Here is an 18,982-nt window from a genome sequence, read left to right as displayed (position 1 = left end):
AAAGAGAATTGATAGAAGAGTGGCATTCTTGTAATTTGAAAGAAAATAGCAAGAAAGAGAGAAAGAGAGTTGGTAGGAGAGAGTTGCATTCTTATAATTTGAAAAAAAAAAAACAAAAGAGAGAGAATTAATAGAGAATGGCATTCTTATCCCTGACCGTACACATTTCAGCCTAATATATTTATATAGATATAGATATTTGTCAGTTATTAATTTATTAATATTATTTAAATAATAAATAAATTGGCTGGTCAATCTCATAACTCATTTGGCTCAGATTGGAATGAATACAAATGCAAATATATAATGCAAAACCTTGTATTAATGCATTTGTATCATACATATTTCTATTTGCACTCTTTCCAAACTGAGCTTTTTAGAGGTACAATTTGGTTTGTAGTCAGACCAGATAAACATAAGCCAAAAAATACATGCTTGAGTTCAAGTTGGAGACCTTGATACAAATGGAAATGTCAGAGTTGTTGCATAATTTTTAATTAACAAAGCCCGTGCCATACCAGACCAAACATGAGAATATTTCATGTATCATGTTTTTTATCACTCATCGGCTCCTATTGTTCCCAAACAAATCCTCTCTCTGTTGGACCTCCATTTTAACGTTTACCGACGGGTGACAAGCCCTGGCATTCACCTTTGCATTTCTTTTAAACCGGGCTCCGGGGAGGGCCGAAGCGGGGTGTCTGGTCTCGATTTTCAGTACTCTGAGAGTTTTTACTTACTCTTCTAGTCTCGATTTTCAGTACCCTGAGAGCTTTTACTTGGTCTTTTGTACACTAGTTGATTTATTCTTCACTTCTCTAGGCTCTACCCAAGTCTGACCACCGGAATTGACTCGAACAGGCTCCTTTCCTCGGTCAACTTGTGGAGCGCTAAATCACTGCCAAGATTCTATTGCTGTTAGGGCAATTTAATGTTCTTTAGAAAAAGGACATCTTTGATTTATATCCCCATACATGGATGGAAGAAACAAACTACGGTGCCAAAGCAAATAGAAGAAATTCTTCTGAAAATTTTCCAGTTCTGTTGATTTACAATTAGAACCTCCTTTCCTGTTTCACGTACAACTTCACAAACCAATCCTCACTTCTAGACCTTTGAGATAAAAAATTCCAGCTGTATTTAACCAAGACTTGCCCAGCACTAGTGTTCTATTCACAGTTTTTGTGTGCATAAAGAGGGAAGCGCCACTGAATGCAAAACATGCTGGGACTCTGGTGTGTTCAAAGATTTGAAACAAACTCCATGACATATATGGTCTATACCAGGTCGGTGTGGGTGTGGTTGTCACATTTACGTTTGCATTGCAGCTGTGAGAGGTTCCAGCTCCAACCATTCCCACAAGACGGTAATTCATTGCAACAAGGATGATGAATACTATTTTGCAATGGAAAAGAACAATATTCCAAGAACACTATTATCAACAAAATAGCATACACGAGATGAGAAACTGCTCCCCTCTTACCAGTGGGGAGAGCTCATTCCTTGCGGTATCTTGCCCAGAACCCCTTTCTTGCAGAATCACTTGCTGACAAGGGTCTAGTGGTCTTTGAACCAAGGGAGAAATGCCGCCTTAGGAAAGGCCCCCCAAAGCTCTTCATGCCGGAACTGGTTCCCATTTTGGGACCTTTCCCTTCCTTTCCGGCACTTTTCCTATGGTCAGACACAATGAAATTGTCATCAAGATCGCTATCCACAATCCTGTTCTTTGATACCCTATAGTTTTTCAATTTTAAATCTGCCTCCATCCCCAATGCTTTTCCAGCTATCTTCAAGATCTGCTTCTCCCCAGCCATACATACAGGGCAAGATGGGTCATACCTATCAGTTTCAGGTGTCATGTTCTCCAAGCACTCTGCATGGTACACATGTCCACATACCAGAATGGCAACCACAGAGAGCTCATTCGTGGCTATGATTTTCTGAGTGCTCCATGAAGATCTCTCAGTCAAAAGCTTTGAGCATATTCCACACGTTTGCAGATCAGTGGAAGGAGAAGCCGAACGGTGGCTGTTTGATCTTGTTATCTTACAATGGCCATACCCCAGGGTGTCACTGTCAAAAGACCACCTTTCTCTCTGAGAAGAGGCCACAAGTTCTGAAAAGGTGCGCATAGACCAACCATCTGAAGACCCACCATTGGAGCTCATTGTTAGGTCATTGCTACACATGGAGAGAACAAATGATTGTCTTCCTTCAGAAACCGAATTGTTGTTTGGTGACTTGAATCCCAGGATTCGGCTATCAGAGCCCTGTCTAAAGAGCTGGTGTCCTGGTGAGCGGCGGGCTTGCCGTAATGGCAGTAAATCAGCATCAGCATGGCTTTCTGAAAAAGAATATGCTTTGGAAATAGATGAAGAGGAAACTGAAGGTACAGAAAGCGAAAGCTCCAGCAGTGAAGGATTGGCAAGTGCTGTAGATTCTGTAGAATGCTTCACCTAATAACAAGTGCGAAGATGCAAAAATGTCACCGAATACTCTTAAAAACAGGAGCCATGGGTTAACGCATTGGAAATGCTCTTCTATTAAAGTTTCCTAATTATTTCTTACTGACCTCAATAGAGAAGTTGCTTCCTATGGATAAATCTGTTCAAATCATAAACAAAGACGTTAAATGCAACAGAAAACATGTCTCTTTACAAAAGATTGCAAGTTACAATCTCTTTTTTGTTTTAGTTGAAAATAAGATCATATTCTCATTCAGTAGTCACCCAAATGTAACCCGACAAACCACAGGATGATTCAAAATCAAGACATACATGTGAGTAGTTGTTTATCTAATATGTATTGCTTCTTCAGAAAAGCTGCCCTACAATTTTTGGGTACCTGGATTCCTACAGAATCTCCAACAAGAATCTTTTTCAGACAATATAATTTACTCCCCCCACCCACAATGACCATCCTCTTTGAGGAAACCATATTTTTAGGACACAGTCACTAACACTTGTCTCATTTAAATATGTTTTTCAATATTGCCATCTTGTTGGATGAGAAAGAAAATTTAAAGGCTTGTTGTTAATGTGGTGAAGCAATGACTAGTAGTTTTGGCCTCCCTAGTAAATGTGGATACTAGTCACCACAAAAAAGAAGTATCCAAAATTTAAGATATTAATGCAATCTCAAATATATGGTTAATATAATAGAACATCTAACTTACGATTTTGTTTTACAGACATAAAAAAGCAAGGCTGGATAGGCTGATATGGGTGAGTTACAATCTGTTTTTCAAAGAAAGGGTGCAACATTGACCATTTGATGTCAGCCTATTATTTTCCTGGATGCCTGGACTGCTAAACTGATTTATATAAAAACTCTTAGGTTTCTTAGAATAAACTAACACCTGTGAATAATGCTACATAATATTTTGTACTTGGATGTAAATGTTCAGCTGTTTTTTTTCTTTCTTTTGTTAGGAAGGTAAATTTTCATTGATAAAAGAAATAACAATACAGATGAAGAGGCTTTACCTTAAGCAAAACTACAACAACCTCTTACATAAAAGGGAAAAAGAAGAAAGAAAAGAAAATACAGATAACCAGATCATCAACCAAAAGACCTAAATGAATCTCTGCCAATAATCATATCTTCAAATTCAACTGATTTTATGAATATGCCACTTCCTTATTTACCACAACTACACACGCATGCACATTTCTTCACAGTTTCTGAGTCTCTACTAAGATACACATATATAAAGGAATCAGTAATTCAGTAGTGGGGTACAACTCTAGATTTCCTGAGACCTAGGATATGGATGTGATTATCCCACATAATATGCTTATACTTCTTTTATGTCTAACTTTTAAACTAATGGACCATTTGATACGGCTTAAATGGATGAACTGAATGATATTTTGTCTTCTAGTGGATAAAATAAATAAATAATAAAATATTTGAGGGTGTAGTAATTGACCCAACTTCACCTTCAGCCATTAAGGAACTTACAACTTCCTGGATAAACTTATTTACTAAAAGACAAAGCACTAATTCATTCAGTTCAGCCATAGCTGTTATCAAACAGCCCAAAGTACCATTTTCCAATACTTATTTTTTCTAAATTTACTTAAAATTTCCAATAGTATGATTAGTTAGAACCATCTTACATATTTTAGAAGTGATAATGCTATAAACATGTTCAACACACATGCCCATGAAATATCAGGTGTTGTACTGGGTATGTGTCATGTCCAAATCCAACACATGCACACTAGGAAGGCATAGGTATCTGGGCATTACAGACCTGTGCAAATTAAAATAGAGTTTTGGGTAACAAAAGAAGAAAGAAATAAAGAAAATTTTAGTGCAAGTTCTGACTAATCTTTGAGTGAATGTGTGACTCCCAGCCAAGGATATCACAACATGTGGATCAAACAAGAAAAATGGTGTAAGGTTCAAGAGGTATATCATTATCTTCTCAAGCTTAAATGAATACCATTACCACTAATGACTAAACTAAATATTTCCATTGTTAGGATCAGGAGGCCGAGGGGTCATTGTATTTGGGAGAGCTTGAACAGATGCACTCTTAGAGAGTAGCATACCTAGTGACCATAGTTGTCAAGGCCTCTAGGCAATTCTGAGCAATAGTAGGGTGCCTAGTCAATGCCTAGGTGATAAGAATTTTATAAAATAAAGAACTAACTTTTGGCTAGTTCCCTAGTTCTATATACCATTCAGCATGCATGTTAATTGAAAAATAGCAATTAAGAACATTAAATTTCCTCTAAAAACATAGCGAATCATCATATCTAAGAGATAAAAATATTTTAAATATATTAATTTCAATATTTTCAAAAATAATTATTACGATCATAAGTATTTAAAAAGCAATTTCATATCAATTAGAAATTAAAGAAGGCCATAAATTTTTTATCATTATTAAAGAAGGCTATAATTTTATACGATAAAATTTTAAGATAGAAAGTAAAAGAGAGAAAAAAAGATAGAGCTGCTGTTTTGTTTAATGTCAGAGAAAGAGAGAGAGAAAAGAAAAAATCAAAGAAAAAAAGAAACCACTTTATATTTCTATTGTCCTTCCTTTTTCTCTTCTCAAAACCCTTTGACCTTTTAAATTTCAATAGTAAAACTTTAAAACAAAGTATGGACTATACATTTAGTATATAAAAGAATGTTTTAACAGAAACATTAGTAAGAAAAAGCAATATGAATGATATTATAATAAGGCGTCTACCTTGTCATTTTTGTTCTTGGCAAAAGGAGTCAACCCCACAGATGGGAGGAAGTTATTGAATATTCATATGGATCAAACATGTCAAGTCTTTCATATCCCCATTAATAGTAACTAGATGGTCTTGACTCTTAAATTACCCAATGTTAAATCTCAGTTATCTGGTGGTCCCACTGGAATGAGTCTTCAGCAGGAGAGAAAGGGGGAAATGCCTTCTTCCCCATCTTTTTTCCTAGACCTCAGGTTGATTTTATCCTTCAGTTTGATGGCAGTTGCAGAAGCTTGATGAGCCACAGGGGTCAGGCTGGGACAGGGAATCGAATTATTAATTCCAATGGTGATCTGATTTGGATCTTCAGTGGGCCGATTGGAGAGACAGATGCTGCAGAAACAGAAACCCATGCTTGGTTGGTGGGTCTGAGATCTGCAGTCGCTCACAACCTTACAGAGGTAGTGGTGGAAGGAGAGTGAAAAAATGTGATCTGCTGGATGAAGAACTTATAAGAAGGTCCTTGGACATTTAATTACATATTAAATGAGATCAAAGAAATCTTGTCTTTTTCAATGTGTCATTTTAGATGGATTCTAGAGAGCTGAAAGTGTAGCTGACAGTTTGGCTAAATCTGGAGTGGGAGTTTTTGTCTTTTTTTTTTTTTTTTGCATAGTGACGACTCAGTGCCTCTGTAAATTCGAGGATGATCTTTTTTTTTTTTGGTTTTGGTTCTGCTGGTATATTGCTTGTAAATTTTCTCATGTACATCCTCTTCTTTTTTTGGCAATGAAAGTTACCCTTTTCTCCCAAAAAAAAAAAAAAGAAAGGGAGGAACCAATTGATCTTGGAGCTACTTACTATTACAACATGTGCAGAGAAAAGAAACCAATACCAAATCATTGAAATAAACAAAAAAGAAAAGAAAAGAATAGATTAGCCAAATGTAAAAAAATGGAGTGCAAATATTAATATCTAGCAAAAAGGATTTCTACTTAGCATTTCAATTACAGTAACGAGTTCAAATAAACAGAAAATGCTAAAATCTCAAAGACATATTAAGAATAATGGAGATAAAACACTTGCAATTTTACAAAATGTAAGAAAGAATGCCACTAGTATACCAAATGGTGCATGTGGAATTTGTATAGAGTAATGCAAGAGCTCCAAGCCTTCCATATGAGAATGATAAAAATTGAACACACTCCTATAACATCTTGGTATTGTAACTTCACATGACAACTACTCATAAAATGATTTATCCCAAATTTTTAATCATATTTTTGGGTAACAAAGTTGTTGAACCTATGAGCTCAGGGTTGTAAAATGCAGGAACAGTCAAACAGCAGTAGGCACCCCAGAAGGTTTTCCTTCAATACCTTTGCATCCAAGCAAAATATACATAGGGAAAATAAGAAAAAAATGAACTCAAGTAATAGAAAAATCCAGATTTCTACAATTAATCTAGATTGATCTCATGTCCAAAATATAATAAAAGAGAATGGATGAACAGTTAAAACCTACATTACAACCAACTTACCCAAGTTTTACCAGGGAAAATATTTGAAGTTAAAGGGAAAGGGAAAAAAGAAAATGAAAGAGCCATGATATTTACCTGAAGTAGGAGTCCTCAAACTCCCAGTAGTTCCTTCATGAACTGGGGACTTTTGCCACATGGGTGTGTGGAAATTCTCCGTTGGACTCCCACCATCTGAAACATGTTCTGTTTCCATATCTCTTTGTTCCTTCATCTCCAAACCTACGTTTCTACTGATTCCATGGGGAAATTGATTGATGGGATTCTCCACTTCACCTGCTACACGCCCTCGGTTATCCCACCGAAAGCTCCAGGAGGGTGAATACCTAAGATTGCTACACAAAGTTTCACTGTCAGTTCTCTTTGGTAGAGCCCTCTCCCTTGCAGCAACACAACAGGTTGACCCCATCCTTGCTCATATATCTACCCAGACATTAAGAAACGCATAATTGATCAAGGAGTGCTAACATAAATTTCCTCATGCCAATGCTGTAGAAACATATTAAGATCCGAGATTTCAAGCTGTATTTCTTCCTAATAGGTAAGGATGCCAATTGTGCCTGTCAAGAGTAAAAGCACAGGATATATCAAAGCGGTTGATCATTTTATGTATATATTAATTATAAATCGCTCCATTCAAGTACTTATCAAATACATAATTATTAAAAAGTAAAAAAGGAATGATAATTCAACCCTAGTCATTAACTTAAAGGGTTAAGGTCTATCAGATTTGCTAAATTAAAAGAAAAAAAAATAACAAAATTGTTATCAGAATAAACAATCAAACATTTTCACGATTAACTTGAAAGACTCAAAACTCGGATAAAGCCTAAAGGGACTGGAATCGTGAGAAGATGGAAAAGAACAAAATTTCCACTATCCTCAAATAAGAAAGAAACGCCTCCTATGCTTTTAGGATGTAAACTTCAAAATTATAAACACAATCATCAAAGAAAGTAAGCAACTAGACTCTCTCACTAAATGAGCTGCAGAGAATCTACTGTGGTTCGGAGTTACAAATCAAAACCCTTAAAGACAACCTCCAAAGTATACAAAACCGACTCCAAACACAGAAAGAAAAGAGCAAACATGATCAATAGCCAAAATTAGTAAAGCAACCAGAACACTAAAAGCACAGTTGCTAAAAAAGAGACTCTTATTCTCAACGGAGGAGAAAAATCATATCAGCTGCCTAAAACAAAGAGGAAACCTGCTTCCAAGTCGAATTTCATCAGTGGTATTGTGGTAGGTTCACGACAACTGCATAATTTCGTCGTAGGCAACCCAGTTAGAAGCAAAAGCTCAAAATATAGACAATTAAAACCAAAGAGTCTATGTCAGCAACAGAAATGATAGTCAAATCCGTCAGTTTAATAAAGCTAGGTTCATAAATTCCATTGAAGACTTATGGGAATTCAAGACCCATTAAAAGAGAAATTTTCGATAAAGAAAAAAAATATATACCAATTTGAGCAACTAAAACATTAAATACCCTTATCGTCAACTTATAGAGAAAAGCCCGACGAAAGAAAAGAAAAAGCAAACACTGATCAACAGTTCACAAAACCAGGGAAAGAACAAGACCAAGGAGTTATACCTAGAAGCCAATTTCATGTGTTCCTTTCATAGGTCTTAAAGCGAGTTTGATTCAAAATCCCCAAAACATGAAGAATCTTACTGCTCCTGTGTCAAAATCAAATGAAATTCGTGGCGGAAAACACCGTAAATCACAGTAGAGTCGGAAATAAACTAGAGTTTTTAGATTCGACGGACGAATTTCTGTCTGGTTTCGAACACTCAAAAGGTGAATCGTGTTAAGTACAGAGCCGGACTCCTATAAAACAGAGAAAACCTGAAACTTGAAGTGAGCATATCGTACCTTTCCCTAGGGTTAGTGTTTCCAAATTCCAAGCGAGGGAGCGACAGTCACAAGCAGAACAGACGGAGAGAGATAGAGACAGATGTCTTTCCTTGTTCTTCTGCCTTCAGCGGGGTGTAGGAGAGAGAGAGATAGAAATTGTTAATTTCCACCTAGTACGGATGCTGTTAGATTTGACGGAGTTGAAGGGGCGTGCGTGGCACGCTCGGTGGATTTTCATTTTCCACGTCGGATATATTCGACTGTTCGCTACCTTCTTTCTTTTATATAATTTTGTTTTTTTTTTTCTTTTAATCACGACTTGTTCCTTCTGCAGCACGCGGAGTGCGTAGTACGCACTCTCTCATTTTAGGTGCTGTTTGCTTTTAGGTTCTTAACTTTTTTTTTTCTCTATTTTTTTTTAGGTTTTAACTTTTAACCTAATGACAGAGTATTATATACTATTATGCATTATCAGTCATGCCCATGTCCATGAGCCCATGCCCAATTATGATACTACATCCCTATTCTCCTTCCCTCTTGGGCTAGTGGGCCTTGGTCAAGTGCCGAAGATGATTGAATTTTGAATGAAAGTCTATTACGCTAGATCGTACATTAGCTCTACCAAACAGATAAACAATTATATACCTTATCTTCCCCGGCAGCCCACAAAAGACGGGCGAAGATCCCCAAAGTCATTTTAGAAATTTAATTAAGGAAGGGGATGGGGGCCCGCAAGTCCTTTCCTCCAAGTTGTGAGCCTTCCGTTTCATTGATATTTTTGACTAATAATATGGGCGTTAAAGTTTGGGCAATTGGGCTTCTAGGATAGCCAATCCATGGTTTGGCCTTGGGCCTCGGAAGGTGTAGAAGAAGGACCGAAATGGGATAATCATTCATTCACATTCAACAGTCCCTGATACCCATTCGAATTGATTGATTGAGTTTGAGGGTAAAAAAAAAGAAAGTAAAGTTATTATTAATATAATGAAAGGGTAAATTGCAGATTACCACATTTTACTTTAGGGGGTAGTAGCAATTAAGTAATTAACCCTGAACTTTTATATTGCCACAGAGACCCTTCTCCATTAAATTGAATGATGGAAAAAATTTTATCAATATACCTACTTGAAAAACTTGTATAAAATGGAAATTGCAATAAAAAAATCAAGAAACTTCTATGAAAACCTGGAATTACAACATGCAATTATTATTAATTAAACTAGTGAGAAATGGAAATAAAAAAAATACTAAAAAAAGTCATAGAAAAAAAGGTAATTTAAGAATTTAGAAAAAATTAAGTAGTCATATGATGAGAATCTTTTTTTTTAAATTAATAACAGAATGCTAACAAAGGGGAATTTTTGTCAGAATCTGAAAATTTAAGAGATCTTTGTTGCAAATAAAAGTTCAGAAGACAGTAAATAGTGGCTGAGGTGACTTGAATGAATGAAGGAATATATTATATTCCCACGAACATAAAGTTTGTGGCCTGTGGGGATATATGATATATCCTGTTTGTTGTATGTCTGAAATCCAAACCAACTATGGACAGAACGAATCTCCTGAAAGAAAAATAAAATTGGATAAGGTGGAATAATATATTAAGAGTGTGGAGACCCAGGTTTCTTTTCCCTAACTCTCTTGCCTACTTCAACAAAGCCATGCTTGGAATTTACTTCAAAATCAAGATTCTTTTGAGCAGAACTTGGCAAGCTCGAGTTTGGGGCCTGGGGGTTGGTAATTAATTGTCACCCACCTACACGAATCGAATCTGGAATCTGGAATCTGGATTCCCACGAAACTGTTGTGTTGTGTTTATAAGTCTGAGACCTCACACCCAAGACAGAAGGAACAGCCGCCTGCTTCGGAATCAATTCTGCCTAGCTAGGGGGAAGCTATGACCATGACTACTGAGAATATCTCTCTATCTTCTGGTTTGGAATGATTTGCTCAGAGGAGGTGATATGCTTGCTGATCTTATAAACTAGTATACTGTTAGCTCTTGTATCATGTATGGAAGACTACGGCAGGGGGAGCATAGATGGTTTGATTCAACTTCAAAGCAAAACTTGAAACCTACCTTGTAATGTCAGTTCTATGGTTTTAGAACAAGAGCCTACCCTGTCAATATCGGTTTTGCTCTTGGCAGTATGGGTGTCAATGGACCAGTTTTGTATTGGATCCCATCCAATCCAAAATCAATTTGGATGGATTGGATTGGATCAATCTGGTTCATAATATTTATTAAGTTGGATTAGACCTGGTTGGTTCGTAACAAATTTATATTGGATTGGGTTGGATTAAGCCAATATCTGATCCATTGATATAAGATCAGAATATATATGTCAATGGACCGGATTTGGGTTGAAACCAATCTAAATCAAAATGAATTTGAATAGATTGGACGGTCCAGACATTGAATTAGACCGATCCAAATTGGTTTGGTCCAAAACATTCATTGGATTGGATTGGACATGGTCCATTTATAATGGACTCACATTGGACTGGATCAGATTGGACCAAATCCAGTCCAATTGACACCCCTACTTGGCAATTCCAAGATCAAGTATATTCTAGGATCCACCCATAGAACATGTTCTTTAGAATAATAATAATAATAATAATAATAATAATAATAATAATAATTTTCTTTCAAAGCTTTGGCCTTATATAACAGTTTATCATGGGCATTCCATATTTCAAATCCATATACTCATTCAATCTCAAAGAAATAAAACATAATCCATTTAAACAAGGAACAAGCTAATTAAGGTTCTATTTGGCAAGTCTTTTTAGATTCCCACAATTTAGATGGCCAAAAGATATAATGAGATTTTGAGGTCTTGCTTTAAAGTCATGATATACATATTTATTAAATGAGAGATTTTAAGTGCATGCTTCATTACCAATGGAGAATGACCAAATTTTGGTCTTCTAAACTCTGAAAAGCCTGAAATACTACATGAAAAGACTTACCAAATACCTCCTACGTTACAAAGAAATATAATGTTACAATCAAGGCCACAGTCGACTAAGATACATAACCCATAAAACATAATGCCATACAATCTACTAAGGTTAAGTAAGCCGGTTCTTCAGGTCAATTTGGGTAATTCCCCAAAACCCTGGAACTGGCTTGGGTTTCAAAATAGAGTGGCCACTTATTCATAGAAAAGGTTAATTTATCAGCTTCAATTATTTAAAAAAAAAAAAGTTTGATGAAGATAAATTAACTTGTGCTTGGATAAGCTTTGTGTTTACAAAACCCCACTTTAAGAGCTTCATTTTTTGGGGCTAAAAAGTATTTTAACTTTATATATTATGTATGAAAAAGGAAAAAAAATCTATGATACTAGTTGTAAAGGCTTTCCCCGTACAATGTGTTTCCAGTTCATCAAATGCTTCCAATACTTTTTGTCACATATTTTGTTTACCACGCACAGCCCAAAGCTTAAAAGCATCCAAGCAAAGACTTAGGGGTCAGTTTGAAAAAAAAGTACAAATGGCAAACATTTTGCACATTTAAATTCTTCCCAAACTGAGACTTAACAACAAGACCGAGATTATTATGTTTCGTCTCAATGACATTATTCCATTCCATTAGCTAGAATTAACTAATTGTTACCACAACGAGAACACAGTCCATTATTGGATCAAATGGGTCATTTATTTGACATCTTCCTGTTGACCACCCAACTGTAGTAGGCATTCATTACTGCTTGGCTGACCTGAGATGTTTGTGTGGTGGGTTGGACTCTCAAGTCTCAAGGTTTCATCTATAATTAAGTTGTTTTGGTCACCCACTTGATGTCAACACAACTAACAGCTAGCAAATTAAATTTGGTTGGTTTTCCCAACATCAGGAGTGCATGAGAACCGAGGGAGGATTCAGGCAACGTCAAGCGGACAGAGATTTTGGGTCGTTTTAGTTTGGAAAAGCAAAACTACTCAACGAGCAAAAGTTTTCATTGACATGCATGGTAGGTACATTACTGGTTAATTATTAGTTCTGGTAATTAGAGAATTAATGGCAAAAGTTAAGACCTAGTCATCTAGACCTGATCATGTTTACAGTTACATTGATTTTACCTAGAAAATTCTGTTCTGTGATTCATTTAAACTGGTCTAAAGAGTCCAAATTTGGTGCGACGGAAGAGTACCAGAACTGTATTTGCTTGAGATGGGATGAATCTCTTATGATATCGTTTTATTTTAATAACCAAAGATATATAATTTTGAAGATTAAACTAGTGTGCATATTCATTGATTTTGGCTGCACGCTGCAAGTTAAATTCAAATGTCAACCAATCACATTAAAGATGTTGAGATGTTGTTTTAATTATTTTTTATTATTTTAAAATCGATAAAATCAGTTCATTGATAGTTATAAAATCGATGGTATCGATTTGGTTTAAAAAAAAAAAAAACCACTGAACCGTGAACACCCTTATCACCGTCAACTACCAATCACATAAAAGAGGCATAAATCCCGCGGTCAATAAAATTTCAAATAAATAACCCATCTGAAACAAACACACCGATTTCCACCCTGGGTCCCTAAGCAAAAGACATTGCCTTATATAACGCCCACTTCAGCATATTCAGCATATTCTCTGCTTGACCCAATAATCTTAATAATACAATAATTTTGATGAAAATCAGAACTTGCGCGCAATGAGACTTAATCGAACAAGTTCCGCCTCCCTAGCTGCTTTCCTTGGATATTAAGAACATACTTTAATTTTCAAATTTTAGGTTCTCCGGTGATTAATTACAAGTAATAAAATAAGAATGGAGGAATGGAGGAATGGACGCAAGAATTGTGCTTGCCTTGCAAAAAAGAAAAGAAAAAAAAAAAAAAGGACTTCTACTTTTGGAGATGCCACGTTTATTCTTTAATTTACATGAAGTTGGCCCAAGATTCTATCCAACACCTTTTTGGCAACTAAAATGGCAGTCCCTATTCCTAACAATAAGGTCGATTTTTGGATTGGGCCAGTAAACGTCAAACCGTAACCCTAAATATTCAGGTTAGGATTAATTCATAGGTCAGATGGGTTAATAGTTTAGCCACCTAGGTTAGTTGATCTTTAACCAAGTCAATGGCTTTTTACCAATAATACAGGTTTTAACCGTCTGGATCAACACTAGATATGAAAATGTCGGTTTAGTTTGCCTTCTAGTTTAGACCTTGATCCTTTTTCTTCGGGCTAAGTTGGCCGGTTTTACGGGTTACGTCAGCTTTTTGTCAGCTCTAATATAATGTGTGGTTAATTTGTATCCACTGATTGTAGTATAGATTATAGAGATGTTCAGATTATATATTCATGACACAGTTCCATCTGCCATGGATCGAATCATCCTATAGGCATTTTAAAGAGAATGCATGATCTGATTTTAATGGACTATCAGTACATATCATCCAGCAAAGTTAATAAAGTTTTTAACATGCTTGTTTATCATTAATCCAAACGTTTACCTTTAATTTGGATTAATCTAGATATCTACTTATATTAAACTAGTAGGCCACCCATGTGATATACGGGAATAAGATGCTAGGATTTATTGGGCTTAAAACTTATTCCTCTATAGGGTTATACAACCCGGTGGTAGGGATTGCAATCTTCCCCATCCTTATTGAATACTCAGCCTCCCCAACCAGGTAGGGATGGGGATAGAGACTGCCTTAGCAAGGACAGGCCTAGTGGGAATGGGATTAAAGGAATACCCAATTGAGGACAGGCCTGCTAGTTTAAGAGCTTATTTATGAGTATGGCTGCAACTTGGAATGAGTTAGTCGATCCAAACCCAACTCAAAAAAGGTCGGGTTGCAGTTTGTGTTAGGATTGATGAGTAGTATGAATCCAGTATTTTAGGATTATAGATTGAGGATGGGTTATGGTTGAAAAGTATAAACCCAATTTAACTTCAGGTTGGATTATAGGGTTGAGACCTTGGCCAACCTGACTTATGCATATGTGCATCAGTGCATCTATGTAATTATCTATATATATATATATATATATATATATATATATGGCAATTGTGTGTTTAAACCATGATAACCATGCATGTCATCATAATAGAATGCTAAATTAATTAAACTAAATTGATCTCAACCTTTGAGGCTAGAAAATGAGCAAGTGAAAGTAAAGAAATCAACCCAAAACTTAGAGTTGGGGATTCATAATAAGGAATGCGAGGCACAATGCCCATAATAAAATGAATACAAGATACAATATTATTAATATACATAGACGCAATATAATCGACGAAGTACTATTTCAAGATTCATGGTTTATGTACTTCGATTTGCTGGCTACAGTTTTCTTCTGTTCAGTCATCAATAGAATCTCTCTTTCTCAAATCTCAAGTACTCATTCACTATTTAGGGCTGATCCACAGTGCAGACATAGACATGCATGAACACGTAACAAACAGGTATATATCCATGTAGGCTGTAGCTACTCAATACATACGTACGTGCAGCATGGCCAATCTAGATCGACAAGTATATATCATAGCTTCTAACAGGCATGTTTTCATGTAGTTCATCATTATTAAACATCAGAGTTTACAATATTAGAGACCATATATATTAATGTAGCTCATATGTAATAATACACGCATATATACCAACTTTGAGAACTTGTATATGCATATATATATATATATATATATATATATATATTACTATTTATACACAACATATAGGTAGTTTATTAATTAACCCCTGAACATACAGCAATAGTATATCAGTTGGGTATGAGTTTAAAAGGAGGCTTCACAAGGGCTGGGGCAGGATCGTAGGTGCCATAATCTTTTGAGTTAACTCTGAGAAGCCTCTCATGAACGGCAGCTGCTTCGTTGCTGTGGTGCAATGATTTCTCTGATAGTTCCTATCATGTGAATGCATGGAGAAAGTTTACTTAGAAGTTAATGAATGTGTATAATAAAAGGAAAGTGGTAATCTCTGCAATTATTTTATGGATCGAACCTGTGGCCCATGTTATGATTTTTACGTACACCAAGCTGTGTGACTGTGAGGCCTTGGTTCATATATATATTTAGATGAGATGGTAATGATGTTCCTCAGTGGCATACAGGCCAGAGAGAGAGAGAGAGCATAATTGCATAAAGCTGGTAATGGTGGCGGTGGCCGGTGGTGGTGGTGGTGGCGGTGGTGGACTACTGGTGGGATAAGAATAAAATATAAATGCACGGCATTCATGTCATCGATCAAATACTAATTAATTAAATATAAACAGCAGCAGTATGGTATGGACAAGTGATCTTGGGAACAAAGAAATTCTTGATTATAGTATAGAGTGTAACTATATCTTTAAAATTTAGTTGATATTAATATTAGGTACTGAAAGAAAAATAAAATTGGAAATCACAGTTAAATTATGCATATAAACACATACCTCACTAGCTGCACTCACTTCTGCAACAGGTTTATCCATGAACTCTCGACCTGCAACAATCAGTACACATATTAACTAATGAAGAATTACAGAAGATTGATCAAAAGGTTAGCATTTCAAGCAAACCATCCCGAGTTTCTCAATCAAGAGGGAAAAATGTGATATTTACTCCCATACAGCTATAATTCAAAGCACAGGAAGATGTAAAAACTTATGAAAAGAAACTGAACACAGGAGTTATCTAGAGACAAGATAGCTTCTGAAAACGATATACTTTCTTGAAACATTGTTAAAATATATGTTTACTGGTTGTATATATATATATATATATATATATATATATATATATATATATATATATATATATATATATATATATATCTGCCAACTTATATAATATTGGTGCAGAACTCTCAAATCATACAGACAAAACGAGAGAGAAACCAGAGGTAGTTGATACATAGGGATTAACAAACAAGCAAGCAAAACAAGAATGATAGACTTGAAATAATTTATACTTCTATATATATTCATTTGCTTATATAAGTTTACTCATTTCTTGGAGTTGCACTGACCAATAATAGTAGAACTGATACTTTGGTTTGTAAAATATTGTCTATAAGCTAGTAATGTTTAACACTTCAATTGCAAACAATGCTTAGAAAAATATCCAGATTTCTTCTGGATATACTTGGCAAATGAAAAGCAAACCAAATCAAGGTTTATCCAGCAGAACAAGTAGTAGTTGTGTTGTACTACTTGGGTGCAAGATATTCATTTACAAACCTACCTGCAAATGTAATTGAAATCAGTGAAGCTGAAACAAGGAGGAAGAGGAAGGTAATCTTCTTGAGAACCATGATACCCACATTAAGCGACTTTGATCTAGCTACTCAGCTCTCGTCTAAGTAAAGAATCAAGACAGGAAAAGATGATCCCTTGGTACATTTTAAATAACTTTTACTCATTAGTGGCAGCCTCAGGAATGGAATTGAAAATTGAAAGTTTATGAGAGACAACTCAATCTTCTATGCTTTGTAGTTTAAAATTCAGAACGGAAAGATGAAGGAGACCGCTTTATGTTTGTTGGGGCACCAGCTCTAATTAAGAAGGTAGTGCATTTATATAATTATTATTTAAAAAATTAAACTTTAAAAGACATGCTGACTCGGATTCATAAACTCCCAATAGAAAATTGGAAATTATGCAAATGCCCTCAAAATTATGTTTCTCTCTCATGTTATACCAAACCAAACATAGGACAAAGTTGAGGTCCTAAATTCTGCTTCTCTCTTATTAAGCTTGTAACTGAAACTGAGGTCCTAAAATAGGTATTTACGCCTCCTCCCCAAAACCCATCGGGCTTTAAGCATTAGACAAGCATAAGCCCACTCATACCTTTTTTGAAATGTAATTACTATAATAAGGGTGATGAGGATTAAACACTTAGACCACTTGGCCAAACAAGCTTTGATACCATCTCATCTCAATGAACTATTCAACCTAAAAGCTTAAATTATTAGGTAAAGTCTCTTAATAGGTATTTCATTATTTTCTAATAAGACGATTGTCTATATTAGATACGGGGCTACACTAACTGTGGATGCCCTCTCATCAGCCCTCACCCTGCTTATATATTTTTAGGAGATCAGAACTACCCACTATTGATGCACCAAAAACTGGCATGCACAAATGAACTCTAGCCTTCTGGTCCATGCTTGCTTTAGCTTCTTTTGGAGACACCCAGTTGATAAATAGGGCTGATTAATTTGGTCATCTTAATGAGCCAAAGAGTGGCTCTTCTTATACTAGTATTAAGAGTACAAAACCACTTAAATTTATATATAATAAAGAGAAGCATGACAATTGAAGTTGCTAAACTGAATTACACTATTTTGTCTTTTTGTGAATAAAATAATCAGATGACAAAATTTTTAAAGATATAATGGTCTAAACAACTTCAATTTCAGTCATTAAGCAACTAACAACTTTCTTAAAAACTTATTCATTAAAAGACAAAGCAATAAGCCTTTCAGTTTTAACACCTTCAGCTGCTATCAAACAGCCCCTCAAAAGTGCTGGCTAAAAAAATGGTGGCATTGGAGTGGATGGTTGATGAGTAGGAATTCGTTTTGTCAGGCCGTGTTAAAAGAAAATCCGGGTAAGCATCAAATAGCTTTATAGATGGGTAGTGCTTCCAATTATCCCTAAAGACAACGACAACCCACCAAATACCACTGAAAGGACAGTGAGTGGAGAATAAAGAGACGCACTACTAGGTTTAAACAATTCATTTTTGTTGTCCGTTTGAGATAAAGTATGGTTGAGAGTTGAGACAGATCCCCTGAGCCTGGTGTGAGTATATCTTCCCTCTATTTATTTGCAGCATCCAATTAATTAATTAACCATGCACCCATAAATTCAACAACTGGACTTCCTTTTTTCTCTTTCCCCTTTTTCTTATTCTACTGGGACAAGTTTGGAAAACTTTGCTAAAGTCTCCTCATACTTAAAAGAAAAAAAAAAAAAAAAACTTTAATTTCTTGGTTGATTAGTGACAACAACCTTATCACAATTACTATTGTGTTTACCTAATTGAGATTTGGTTGCTGTTTGTTGACCATTGGTTAGGCCAGATTGACATAAATCCTTCTGTGCCCCAGCTTTTGCTTTGGTTTATTTGGAAATTCCCAACGGATCAGATGGATCTTGTATTTAAGAAAGAAAATGCACCATACACATCATCTCTATTAAAAAGTAAAATTTTGGATATTAAAGGAGTGTTTGGCAAGTCTTCTCACATGGTGTTTGGGGTTTTTCAAAGTTTGGAAGACTTTTTTTTTTTTCCTATTTTGGCAATGAAAGACAGGAAGCCAGAAATACCTGCATCTCAGAGAATTCATACAAAACCTAAAACGGCCAAAAATCAGGAAGTTTATCTTTTCACTCCTAAAATCTTTCA

At 35.6% G+C, this 18,982-nt stretch overlaps 2 protein-coding genes across 6 annotated transcripts; both read right to left on the bottom strand.

Annotated features, from left to right (window-relative positions):
- Positions 1-1,370: 1,370 nt before the first annotated feature.
- On the bottom strand, positions 1,371-8,761 carry LOC148876467 (uncharacterized). Of its 5 annotated transcripts, XM_088966911.1 has the most exons (6): positions 8,612-8,681; positions 8,330-8,415; positions 7,943-7,992; positions 6,811-7,292; positions 2,573-2,604; positions 1,371-2,456 (listed from the first exon to the last, which is right to left on the bottom strand). In XM_088966911.1, exons 4-6 carry the CDS (start codon positions 7,139-7,141, stop codon positions 1,497-1,499), a joined length of 1,323 nt encoding a protein of 440 aa, XP_088823037.1. In that variant the 5' UTR covers positions 7,142-7,292; positions 7,943-7,992; positions 8,330-8,415; positions 8,612-8,681; the 3' UTR covers positions 1,371-1,496. The 5 variants fall into 5 exon arrangements, with proteins under 5 accessions (XP_088823037.1, XP_088823035.1, XP_088823038.1 ...); XM_088966909.1 differs by lacking the exon at positions 7,943-7,992 and having other exon boundaries at positions 8,612-8,753; XM_088966912.1 differs by lacking the exon at positions 8,330-8,415 and having other exon boundaries at positions 8,612-8,722.
- A 6,353-nt stretch (positions 8,762-15,114) lies between these two features.
- Positions 15,115-17,119, bottom strand: LOC148876466 (protein CASPARIAN STRIP INTEGRITY FACTOR 1-like). Its single transcript, XM_088966906.1, has 3 exons — positions 16,811-17,119; positions 16,021-16,070; positions 15,115-15,492 (listed from the first exon to the last, which is right to left on the bottom strand). Exons 1-3 carry the CDS (start codon positions 16,878-16,880, stop codon positions 15,349-15,351), a joined length of 264 nt encoding a protein of 87 aa, XP_088823032.1. The 5' UTR covers positions 16,881-17,119; the 3' UTR covers positions 15,115-15,348.
- Positions 17,120-18,982: the final 1,863 nt, after the last annotated feature.

This window comes from Nelumbo lutea, chromosome 1, assembly GCF_056320005.1.
Source record: "Nelumbo lutea isolate HS-2025 chromosome 1, American lotus-T2T, whole genome shotgun sequence".
NCBI lineage: Eukaryota > Viridiplantae > Streptophyta > Magnoliopsida > Proteales > Nelumbonaceae > Nelumbo > Nelumbo lutea.
Note: the sequence above shows the minus strand (reverse complement) of the source record. Positions and strands in the feature narration are given on the sequence as shown.

Excerpts from the sequence above, each read along its gene's own strand:
- LOC148876467 (XM_088966907.1), bottom strand. The coding sequence starts at position 7,141 with ATGGGGTCAACCTGTTGTGTTGCTGCAAGGGAGAGGGCTCTACCAAAG. Across the intron at positions 2,605-6,810 it reads TTTGAGGACTCCTACTTCAG|ATTTATCCATAGGAAGCAAC; the intron begins GTAAATATCATG and ends TGATTTGAACAG. Across the intron at positions 2,457-2,572 it reads GAAGCAACTTCTCTATTGAG|GTGAAGCATTCTACAGAATC; the intron begins GTCAGTAAGAAA and ends ACTTGTTATTAG.
- LOC148876466 (XM_088966906.1), bottom strand. The coding sequence starts at position 16,880 with ATGGTTCTCAAGAAGATTACCTTCCTCTTCCTCCTTGTTTCAGCTTCA. Across the intron at positions 16,071-16,810 it reads GATTTCAATTACATTTGCAG|GTCGAGAGTTCATGGATAAA; the intron begins GTAGGTTTGTAA and ends TGATTGTTGCAG. Across the intron at positions 15,493-16,020 it reads AAGTGAGTGCAGCTAGTGAG|GAACTATCAGAGAAATCATT; the intron begins GTATGTGTTTAT and ends TTCACATGATAG.